This window comes from Ascaphus truei, chromosome 1, assembly GCF_040206685.1.
Source record: "Ascaphus truei isolate aAscTru1 chromosome 1, aAscTru1.hap1, whole genome shotgun sequence".
Lineage (NCBI taxonomy): Eukaryota > Metazoa > Chordata > Amphibia > Anura > Ascaphidae > Ascaphus > Ascaphus truei.
In genome coordinates this window covers 503,040,489-503,052,934 of record NC_134483.1, presented here as the reverse complement: position 1 = coordinate 503,052,934, position 12,446 = coordinate 503,040,489, and the positions used below count along the sequence as shown (strand labels likewise).

Below are 12,446 nucleotides of genomic sequence, written 5' to 3'. Positions count from 1 at the left end.
TATAATAACTGGAAAAGTTTATTCTGTTCAGCTCAATGCAGTCACGGCAGGCCTCTGCCCTATGCAGTCTCTGGTGTTGTATCCAGCTGTAGGATGGTCCCTGGACCTGCACTACAGGCTAAGGGCCCCCGCATCAGTCCTTGCTCTTCCCTGATCCTCTATCACACTCCTGTCCTCTATCACACTTACTGTCTCCCGAGGGGAAGAGGAAAAGAGAAGGCCAATGTTCAGGCAACCTGTGTGTGACCTGCCTCTGTCAAATGGGAAGAGGCACTGACTACATTTGGGCGGCAATCCCCTAAATTAAAGCCAGGAGGAGGGCACCAAGTCTGACCCAGGATTGGGTGAACCCAGGCCTGGTTCCACCTCCTCCCCTGTCACTCAATGGCACTGCTGGGAGTGGGGAAAACTCATGATAGATACTGGCAGGCCTGCTCTTACCAGGGCTTATTGCCAGGGGGCAGACTGGTATTCAAGAACTAGTCCTGGCTACATACGTAAACATGGGAAGGATGTTGATCCAGTGAGATATATTGGAATAAATACATTTTCCCCTTATGAGACATCATTGGACAATGTTTCACTGTGGTTTTTTGTATGACTTCCTCTAGATCAAAATACTGTAAATACAAATATAGAATAACTATCTGTCATCTAAATTTAATATAGGTTGAAATTGATGGACATATGTGTTTTTTCAACTTTGTCTACTATGTAACTAACTGGAAATGGCAAGAAGAGATATTTTTTAAAAGAATGCACAAAATAGTGATCAACAAAGATTGCTGCTTTAAGGTGGCAAGTCACTTTAACCTTTTAGGTGACTATGATTGGCATGCTACTGGTGTATGGTAAGCCACTTTATTACTGTATGGCCTGGGTTGTAATTAAAGGAAATGTGTCATTGTCATTTCATATCTGTTTGTAATGCTTTATAAAAGAAAATGGTAGTTTTAATTGATTATGTAACGAGCAAGTATCTTGCCAATGTTCTGACACTGTTTTATTTTTATTTTAGTGGATGTGTGTCGAGTAGGAAGATCGATAGCAGAAGGAGAGGATTCAAGTTTATTTTTGACTTCATCAACAACAGGGAGCGTGTGGAGTCATTCAATGTTTAGTCTGATCCCATCCTGGGTTAAACGGACACTCTTCAAAAGAGAGACTTTGACAAACGCACCACAGGTAAGGAAAATAAAAACAGCTATTTATGTCTTCACTATTAAATTGTTTAAGCTACAATTCACTACCCCAATCCCCCCTTCCCCGTTACCTGTGGAGTAAACTTTTCCTGATAATACTGTGTGTCATACGTAACAAGTTTTAAAGCCGATGTCTGCACTAATTGACACTTTTTTGCATTTCATTTTTTTCTTAGAGAATTTCTCTTGCCCTTTCCAAGGCTATTTTTATTTTGTTCAGGAGCTAAAAACTTTGGAAGTATTAAGTGTCCAGGAGGTTAAAATAAAGTGCAGGTTACCATGGTAAATAGACATGATGAGATGAGATGAAGAAGATCATGGTTTTAACACTGAGAAAGATTTAAACTCCTATAGGCTTCTTAGGCCGTGCCTATAGTGCCGTCGACGGCGACACGATGGGTGATGTCACCCGTCGCCACCGGCGAAAGTTATGTTACGCCGGGAGGCGGCGTCGCGGGATTCCGCCGATTTGATTTGTTCAAAGGCCGTCACGTGACGCGACAGCCCTTGAAAAATCAAATTTTGCCGGCTTCCAGTTTTTGCGACGGCGACGTTGCTCCATCGCTTTGTCGCCGTCGCGCGCACTATAAGCAATGTATTTGTTTTCGGGCGACTTTGCCGGCACTATAAGCACGGCCTTAGGGAGGGTTGCTGTTTTAAAGGTGCAATCCCACATAGTTGGCCACGTGAATTTCTTAATGGCCTCAGAATGGGGAAGTATTTGCCAATTAAGTGTTTTCTTTACCCTTGTCCCATCCTATCCTTTTCAGAGAGCCAATAAAGTAAAAGAGACAGGGCCAACAAAAGCACTAGCTGAATACACAATGACATTGCACACAAGGGAGCAGCCAGGAAATCAAACCCCTCCCAAGTCAACTTAAAAAATAAATGAAAAATGCCTTCAGGTGTCAGATTTAGGTAAAAATATGTATTAATCACCCAGACAGGACCCATTAAACATGAATCACTTGGATTATTGCACTTTGGACCTTGGAGAAATTGCCCCTGAGCTGTCTCCTGTTCAGTATTCTTCCTGTTTCATCTTGTTGCTGTAGCAACCTTCCACTCTCCTCCCCTCTGACTTTTGACACGTTCCTTTCTCCCTGTCACTTGGTTCAGTCCAAGCTGTTTCCCTCTGGGACTGTGCTGTAGTTCCTTGTTTTCCACACTTTTTTGCATCTCCATAGCTTCTCTCAACTGCTCTCCCCGTGAGTGTGTTTTGTTTTTTATCTATTCCTTAGTTGTATGCATTCCCAAAAAGTTTTCCCCCCTTTTATTTCTGTTTATGATAATAGATTTATCACAATAAATATGTCAGAAATTCAAGAAGACTCAATTTTGTATAAAAGAAGGAATTAAGTAAACTGCCTGTCTCAACTCATTACGTGTAAGGGTTCCAGTCCAGGCTTTGGAACCGGCCCTTACCTGGCTGCTGTGGACATTTTGATTACTGGCAGCCTGCTATATTGGCTGCACCTGTTCAAAGGCTTAAATAGCAGCCAGTGACATCCAGCCCCTGCCTGAGCATTGTATATGTTTCCCCGTGTTCCTGGCCACCTCTGGTTCTAGTTACTGAGCCTTCCCGATGTTCCAGGCCACCTTTGGTTCTAGTTACTGAGCCTTTCTTGTGTTACTGGCCACCTTGGGTTCTAGTAGCTTTCCCTGTTCCTGAGGCTAGCCTGTTGCTGGGCCTTTCTTGTTCGTGAGCCATCCCTGTGGCTTCCCTGTTCCGGAGGCTAGCCTGTTCATTTGGAATCCCTGATGCTGACCCCGGACCGTGACCCTGACCTCGCTGCCTGCCACCTGCCCTGACCCTTTGCCTGTTGCCTGGCCTTTACACCACTGCCGCCAGCCCTGACCACCTGCCTGCTTACCGACTATGGATACTCTAACAGGACTCTGTCCCTGGGCTCTGGTCGGTTAATTGGCATCCCTACCTCAGCCCTGTGGATCCGCTTCCTGATTGAAGATGAGCACCTTCACATAATGCTCAGGCCACATATGCACCCCGCTGAGGTAGGGATGGTGCTGTACTTCCGGGGCCAAATCCTGGATAGGCACTCCGCCCTTCTGACCACATGGGACACTAATAACTTCCCGCTTTTAAGATGGATTTACTGCTTACTGATCCCTGTGCAGCTCCTGTCATGTCCTTTCCTAATTTCATGGCGTCCCCTTCAAAGACAAATGCACCCCTCCTGGACTTCCCTGCAGAGCTTGAGGTACCCATTCCTATTTCCTGTGCTCTCGCTGTGGGGACGGGTGTATTTCTTCTGAATGCCCTTCAGTGACTGGCTTCCTCTGCGGATTCTGGGGGCCCCACGGCAGAGACAAGTTTCCTGCACATTGATTCTCTTCCAGAGCCTGATGTATCTATGGCAGATTCAAAGGCTCCCACGTCAGTCAAGTTTACTACCCATGGATTCTCTGGTCTCTGTATTGATGCATTTCCAAGCCCACCTGCCCAGAGGTGCTGGACTCCTGCTGATGGCCAGTCCCACGGCAGAAAGTCCCACTTCATCACCTCAACTGTCACAGATAAGTTGCTATGTCTAACTGGACTGGACCTTGACAATAGGATTGTATCTTATGCTGAGTCATAGCTGAGTCATCTTATGATGCATTCTGCGTAACAAGACTAGCAGTGCTGCTGCTTTCTGCCCTAGATAGGGTACTCAATAAACAGGGTTTCCTCAAGTCTTGTACCTTTCCAAGATATTTCCGAAACAATTCAAAGTCACCAAGATCACCGAGTGATCCAAGTTCTGATCGCTCGGAGGTCTCTCCTGAAGGGGGGGATACTGTAAGTGTTCCATTCCAGGCTTTGGCTGCAACCCGCCCTTACCTGGCTGCTGTGGACATTTTAATTACTGGCAGCCTGCTATATTGGCTCCCCCTGGTCAGGGCTTAAATAACAGCCAGTGACTTCCAGCCCTTGCCTGAGCATTGTATACTGTATGAGCCTTCCCTGTGTTCCTGGCCACCTTGGGTTCTAGTAGCTGAGTCTTCCTTGTTTGTGAGCCTTGCCTGTTCCTGAGGCTAGCCTGTTGCTGTGCCTAGCCTGTTGCTGTTTGTGAGCCATCCCTGTGGCTTCCCTGTTACCTAAGCTAGCCTGTTCATTTGGGATCGCTGTTGCTGACCCCGAACCATGACCCCGACCTCGCTGCCTGCCCTGACCCTTTGCCTGCTTCCTGGACTTTGCACCACTGCCGCCAGCCCTGACCTCCTGCCTGCTTACCGACTACAGATACTCTAAGAAGACTCTGTACCTGTGCTCTGGTCGGTTAATTTACATCCCTACCTCAGCCCTGTTGGTCCGCTTCCTGATTGTGGCTTAATGTGATGGTGCTCGTCTCCAATCAGCTTTGGGCAGAACAGCCCCTTTAAGTTAAGTTTTATTGTTGAATTTGAAAGATAAAGGGCTATATTTAGTAAGCCACTAGCTGATAGACCGGTGTTGCCCGGGATGTAAATTTGTAACAGGCGCTCCTAAAACAAGCAGCAGAGTGCGGTGAGTGAGTCCTCACCTCTGTCCTGGCGGTCCCACGGGGTGAGGAGAAGAGGTGGGTGGGTGGAGGGGGGGAGGGTGTGATTTTGTGCTGGATGGTGTGAGGCGGCCCCTTGTTCTCCCCCCCCCCCCCAAAGGGCAGCAGAGTGCGGTGAGTGACTTTGCTTACCTCGGTCCCGGCGCGCTCGGCAGCTGGGGTGGAGGCGTGTGGGTCGCCACTGTCTCCTGTCTCAAAGGCGCACGCGGTGTGAGGGTGGTGTGAGTCTGATGGCCTGTGTAGCCTTGGCCGTGATGTCACACCACCCCGCAGGCCAATGAGAGCGAGTGAGAGGCGTGGCAGACCCACAGACAAACAAGATTTCAGTTTTATTTATATATATATATATATATATATATATATATATATATTGTGACAAACGGCTTACTCCGGGGCTCCGCCGTCTGTCCGGGACTGTTAGAACACGGTCTTTTAGGGTAGGTTAAATGATGAGACGTCACGTACTGTTCCTTTAAACAGGCTATGCCTGGTTTATTCAGTCCCAGGCACTGAGACTGCCACAGTTTAAACAGAAAACAAAGCCAAACAAAAAGCTGCTCGTCTGAGCGATAACTTAAACTTAGATGTCCCTGACTCAGAGTTGGAAGTGGCTTGTCCACTTCCACCAACAAAATAAGTACCTTTGCAGTCTTTAGACAAACTAACAGAATGAATGAAGCAATTTGGGAAAGAGGCTTTCTCACCCCTCTGCAGTTCAGCAGCCTTCCAGGCTCTTGGGCGGGGCTCAGAGGAAACAGGAAACAGGTCTTATATACCTGAACTCTAATCAGCATGACAGGTGACAGAAAACAGGCAGCAGACAAACTGTGGAATGGAGTGCCTGTACCACGAGGCTGCCCTGTTCAGCTTAGACAGGACAGAAACTGTTCAGTATCCTGGGAGCCCTGTATATGGAGTTTATTACCAACCCCTGGTTTCTGTCACATATACTCCCCCCCAGCTCAGACCTCGAGGGGTGAGCGACCATGGATATTAGGGAGTGCATCCTTGACAACCCGTCGGCATTGCCATGTTTGTGCCCCGACCTGTGTTCCACAGAAAATTTAAAGGGCTGTAGGCTTAGGAACCACCTGGTCACCCTAGCGTTCTTCTCCCTATTTTGACACATCCAGGTAAGGGGTGCATGATCTGTGACCAATCGGAACTTTCTCCCCAACAGATAATACTTGAGTGTCTCTACAGCCCACTTTATTGCGAGACACTCTTTCTCGACTATGGAGTAATTTTTCTCCTGGGGATTTAGTTTCCTACTTAAATAAAGGATGGGGTGCTCCTCCCCTTGAGACTCCTGGGAGAGTACCGCCCCCAGCCCTACCTCAGATGCGTCGGTTTGGACTACGAACTCTTTGGAGAAGTCAGGTGTGACCAACACTGGTTGGGCACAGAGAGCTTCTTTCAGGCTTCTAAAGGCCTGTTCGGCTTCGGGGGACCACTTTACCATTAGCGGTCCTCTTGCTTTTGTGAGGTCGGTTAGTGGGGTTGCCTTAGTTGCAAAATTGGGAATAAACCTCCTATAGTAGCCAATTAACCCCAAAAAGGTCCTTACTTGTTTTTTTGTGACTGGCCTTGGCCAATTTTGTATCGCCTCTACTTTGAGTGTTTGTGGTTTGAGTAACCCTCTACCAATAGAATACCCCAGATACTTGGCCTCCTCCAGACCAATAGTGCATTTAGCGGGGTTAGCAGTTAGTCCAGCAGACCGAACTGCGTCGAGCACAGCTTGGACCTTTGGAAGGTGGGACTGCCAATCTTCACTATGGATTACCACATCATCCAGGTAGGCGGCAGCGTACCGAACATGTGGTTTTAAAATTTTATCCATCATTCTTTGGAATGTGGCGGGAGCTCCATGTAAGCCAAAAGGCAGCACCTTATATTGAAAGAGGCCGTCTGGGGTTGAGAAGGCTGTTTTTTCTTTTGCCCTTTCTGTGAGGGGAACCTGCCAGTACCCTTTTGTTAGGTCTAGGGTTGTGAGATATCGGGCTTTGCCCAGTCTCTCTACAAGTTCATCCACCCTGGGCATAGGATAAGTATCAAATTTTGACACCGCGTTTAGTTTCCGGTAGTCATTACAAAACCTTGTTGTACCGTCTGGCTTTGGGACTAAAACTATAGGGCTGTTCCACCCACTTTGGGATTCCTCAATTACGCCTAGTTTTAGCATTTTTTTAACCTCTAAACTTATAGCCTCTCTCTTGGCCTCTGGGATTCGGTACGGTTTAAGGTTAACTCGGACCCCCGGTTCAGAGACTATGTCATGTTTAATTACGTTAGTTTTACCTGGCTGTGTAGAGAAGATTTCTTTGTTCCTTCTCACTAAACTCTGGACCTCTCGTTTCTGATGCACGGACAGTGTTTCAGCTATGCTAACCTCTGGGTCAGTTTCTTGATTCTCTGACGGACCTGGGGGTACTAGGGTTAACAAGACCTCTCTATCTTTCCAGGGCTTGAGTAGGTTTATATGGTAAATTTGCTCAGGTTTCCTCCTACCTGGCTGCCTTACCCTATAATTTACTTCTCCCACTCTTTCCAAGACCTCATATGGCCCATGCCATTTAGCAAGGAATTTACTCTCCACGGTGGGAACCAGAACTAGTACCCTATCACCTGGAAAAAAAATTCTGACCCTAGCACCCTTATTATACGTATTCCTTTGTGCTTCTTGAGCTTTCTCCATGTGTTCCCTCACTATGGGTAGGACTGCAGCAATGCGGTCCTGCATTTGGGCAACATGCTCTATTACACTTCTGTAAGGGGTAACCTCGTGTTCCCAAGTTTCTTTGGCTATATCCAGTAAGCCCCTTGGATGTCGGCCATACAATAGTTCAAACGGGGAGAAGCCTGTGGATGACTGGGGAACTTCCCTAATGGCAAATAACAGGTATGGTAACAAACAGTCCCAGTTTTTCCCATCCTTATCGACCGCCCGGCGTAACATGCTCTTTAAGGTTTTATTGAACCTTTCCACTAAACCATCTGTTTGTGGATGATAGACTGAGGTTCTGAGATGCTTGATTTTTAGGAGTTTACATAGCTCTTTTGTTACTTGGGACATAAATGGTGTTCCCTGGTCAGATAAGATCTCTTTAGGAATTCCGACCCGGGAAAACAGAAGTACTAACTCTTTTGCTATGTTTTTAGCAGAGGTGCTACGTAGGGGAACTGCCTCCGGATATCGGGTAGCATAATCTAATATTACCAATATATGCTGATGTCCCCTAGCAGACTTTATTAGGGGTCCTACTAGATCCATAGCAATCCGGTCAAATGGTACCTCTATTATGGGAAGGGGTACCAATGGGCTGCGGTATGCTTTGAACGGGGCGGTGATCTGACATTCTGGGCATGAGGAACAATAGTTTGTAATTTCTGCCAGAACCCCAGGCCAATAAAAGCTTCGGAGAACCTTTTCTTTTGTCTTTTCCACCCCTAGGTGTCCCCCCAATGGATGACTATGTGCGAGGTGTAATACTACGTTACGGAATGTCCGTGGTACCAACAATTGTTTAGTTGTAACTGATTTTCTTTTATCAACCCGATATACTAGGTCGTTCTCTACCTCGAAGTAGGGGTAAGCAAGTGACCTATCTGGTTGGCCATGAGTACTATTCTGGTCCCGTATATTTCCCCTTGCTACCGCTAATGTGGGGTCCTCCCACTGGGCCTTCTTAAAACTCCCAGGACTGACCTCTAGGTCAGCGAGGGTCTTATCCTGTACTGGGGTGGTAAGTGCCTGATCAACATCTTGATTTGGGGTATTCCCTACCAAAGTAGTGATGGGGAAGGGAATTTCACAGCACTCCTCCTTTTCCCCCTTCTTATTTGGGCCCTCGTCAACCTCCATTTCTGAAAAAGGGAAAGGATTTGTTTCTTCTAACACTTCGTTATGGTCTGCTATTGAACTCTGGGCGCTATTCTGAGCTGGGGACCACATTTTTAGAAAATGGGGAAAGTCGGTCCCTATTAACACATCATGTGCCAGTTTGGGTACAACACCCACCTTGAAATCTAAAGAACCAAATTCTGTTTAAAAAAAAACATCAACAGTGGAATATTCATGATTATCCCATGTATACAACAAATTGCCACTCTTTGTGAACTGTTTACCTGTTTCTTCTTAATGGGCAATAGGTATTCGGACACTAGTGTGACCATACTCCCAGAGTCAAGAATTGCCCGAACCCTCTTACCATTAACCTTTACAAATGCCCACAGATGGTTATTCAAGGGGTCCTCTGGGCTAGGGCCCATACATTGGGACAACAGCGAATAAGGTTCCACGCTGTTGCATTGCATGGGCTCATCATTTAGTGGGCAGATTTTTGCTGTGTGGCCCCTCTCATGACAATTTACACATTTAGGTACATAGTCTGTGTCCCACTTAGAGCCTTTTCCCGGCTCCCCATGTTGGCTATTGCCCTTAGTGTGCGAACCACTGTTGCTGGAGCGGCGTGAAGGTGGTCGCCGCTCTTCAGCGCCCCTTAACCCCGGTACCCTTTTACCGTCTCTGGAAGAGTCCTGGAACCTCGGATAGTGGGGTTGCTCCACGACTGTGGGTTGCGGGTGCTCTTCTGCTGCACTGTACCTTTCTACAAGGGCCACAAGCTCATCCGCATTGTGGGGGTCACTCCGACTGACCCAACGGCGTAAGGCAGAGGGAAGTTTCCTCAAGAACTGGTCCATGACCAACCGTTCCACGATGTGGCTTGCTGAGTTGATCTCGGGTTGTAGCCACTTCCGGGCGAGGTGGATGAGGTCATACATCTGGCTTCGGGTGGCTTTATCCATCGTGAAGGACCATGCGTGAAACCTTTGGGCACGAACAGCCGTGGTTACGCCGAGGCGGGCGAGGATCTCGAACTTCAATTTTGCATAGACGTTAGCTTCGGCTGGCTCTAGATCAAAGTAAGCCTTCTGGGGTTCGCCGCTTAGGAAGGGTGCGATTAGACCAGCCCACTCAGCTTCTGGCCATCCCTCTCTCTGTGCCGTGCGTTCAAACGTGAGAAGATAGGCTTCCACATCATCCGAGGGTCCCATCTTCTGAAGGTAGTGGCTTGCCCTGGTCATTTTCGGAACTGGGGCTGCCTCTGCCAGTGGAAGGTTACTGATAGTCCCCCTCAGGATCTCGAGTTCCTGCTGTAAGCCCTGAGCGAACCGCTTTTGCTCCTCTCTCAGCAGGCGGTTTTTCTCTTGCTGGTTTGCATTAGTCTCTTGCTGGGCTATTAACAGCTGTCGCTGGGTTTCACTCGCCTGTTGCTGGGCTTCATTCGCGTCTTTCTGGACAGCGACATTGCGTACCAGCGCACTCACCACGTCTTCCATCTTGTTTGGAGAGAGAGAAAAAAAAAACCTTCTTTTTTTTTTTTTTTTTTTTTTTTTTAAAGTTCTTTAACCCCCAGACCTTTCAGTGTTCTGCCCGCATTCTCCACCATATGTGACAAACGGCTTACTCCGGGGCTCCGCCGTCTGTCCGGGACTGTTAGAACACGGTCTTTTAGGGTAGGTTAAATGATGAGACGTCACGTACTGTTCCTTTAAACAGGCTATGCCTGGTTTATTCAGTCCCAGGCACTGAGACTGCCACAGTTTAAACAGAAAACAAAGCCAAACAAAAAGCTGCTCGTCTGAGCGATAACTTAAACTTAGATGTCCCTGACTCAGAGTTGGAAGTGGCTTGTCCACTTCCACCAACAAAATAAGTACCTTTGCAGTCTTTAGACAAACTAACAGAATGAATGAAGCAATTTGGGAAAGAGGCTTTCTCACCCCTCTGCAGTTCAGCAGCCTTCCAGGCTCTTGGGCGGGGCTCAGAGGAAACAGGAAACAGGTCTTATATACCTGAACTCTAATCAGCATGACAGGTGACAGAAAACAGGCAGCAGACAGGCAGCAGACAAACTGTGGAATGGAGTGCCTGTACCACGAGGCTGCCCTGTTCAGCTTAGACAGGACAGAAACTGTTCAGTATCCTGGGAGCCCTGTATATGGAGTTTATTACCAACCCCTGGTTTCTGTCACAATATATATATATTGTGGCAGGATGGCCGTGGTAAGTGAGGAGGCAACACGACTTTTCTGGTGAAATAGTGCTGGTGGATTTATTTGTCCAAAAAGGGTAACTAAAACAATGGGTACTCTGTCCCTTTTAAATGAAAACGTAAACAAAAACCTAACCCCGGTCGGGGCATTGACTAAACAAAAGTGCAGGCTATCTACCTGGCTGGCTAGCTAACCTAGTCCAGTCCAACAATGTTCAACAATACCAGTTGGCTCCTTACCTGGGTGCTTTATTCCCCCTTGGGACAGGATCAATCTGAGCAGCTTGTGTCTGTCTGTCAACACTCCTCTGTCTTCTCTCTGTGCCTGAGAGAGACTGCCGCCCCAGAGGCATTTCCTCTTCCTGTTTTAAAGCAGGTGAACTAGTTTAATTTGAATCACCTGTGAACTGCTTAATAAGCTGGGTTAACCCCTCGTCTACTTGAAAGCATGCATACTGCCATCTCATTCTAACATATACAGAGTCAATGACCCTGTCACATATCCCCCTTCCCAGCGTAAAGTTACCGAGTGGAGCGGCCCGTGCACCGAGACTGTGCACCCTAGAGAGTGCATCAGCATTACCGTGTAGTATGCCTGGCCGATGTTGGACTGTGAAGTTGAAAGGTTGCAACGACAGAAACCAATGGGTAACTCTCGAGTTCTTTTCTTTATTTCTATGCATCCAATGTAGGGGTGCGTGATCTGTAATGAGCGTAAAAGACCTACCTAAAAGGAAATACTTCAACGTGTCTGTTGACCACTTTACGGCCAAACACTCTTTTTTTTCTGTGGCATATCTTTGTTCGCGGAGACACAATTTGCGACTTAAATAGAGGACCGGGATTTCCTCTTCTCCTACAAACTGGGACAGTACTGCTCCGAGACCTACTTCGGAGGCGTCCGTTTGCAGAAAAAACTCCTTCGTAAAATCCGGGACTACCAAGACTGGGTGACTACAGAGCGCTGTACATAGGTCTAAAAATGCGGTCTCCGCATCACTGTTCCATTTTACAACATCAGGTGCCTTTGCCTTTATTAAATCTGAAAGCTGTGCAGCCCGGGTTGAAAAATGGGGTATAAATCGCCTGTAGTAGCCTACAATGCCTAGAGATGTCCTAACCTGTTTTTTTTTTTAAGGGGACGGGGCCAATTCTCAATGGCTTCAACTTTATTGAGCTGAGGTTTTACTGTCCCCCTTCCCACAACATATCCAAGATATTTTGCTTCTGCTAGGCCGACTCAACATTTAGCTGGGTTGGCTGTAAGACCCGCCTCCCGAAAGGTTCTCAACACTGCCTCAACTTTTGTAGATGTGAGTCCCAATCTGGACTATGAATTACCACATCGTCTAAGTACACTGAGGCGTAGTTCGAGTGTGGGTGTAACAACTTATTCATCAACCTTTGGAAGGTTGCAGGTGCCCCATGAAGGCCAAAGGGTAAGACAGTATACTGGAAAAGGCCATTAGGTGTGGAGAAGGCTGTTTTCTCTTTTGCTGAACTTGTTAAGGGGATTTGCCAATAACCCTTTAGATCTTACAAAGTGGTTAGAAAACGGGCCCTCGCCAACCTCTCAATTAACTCGTCTACCCGCGGCATAGGATAGGCATCAAACTTCGAGACTTCATTGACTTTTCTAA

General features: G+C 47.3%; 1 protein-coding gene across 2 annotated transcripts in view; it reads left to right on the top strand.

The window, feature by feature from the left end:
- Nucleotides 1-12,446, top strand: part of EVC2 (EvC ciliary complex subunit 2) — a 207,689-nt gene that overhangs the window by 36,803 nt on the left and 158,440 nt on the right. For both annotated transcript variants that reach the window (XM_075569576.1, XM_075569567.1), the window contains exon 3: nucleotides 1,019-1,185. In XM_075569576.1, the coding sequence (XP_075425691.1) occupies nucleotides 1,019-1,185 (167 nt within the window). The remainder of the gene's footprint in view (nucleotides 1-1,018; nucleotides 1,186-12,446) is intronic.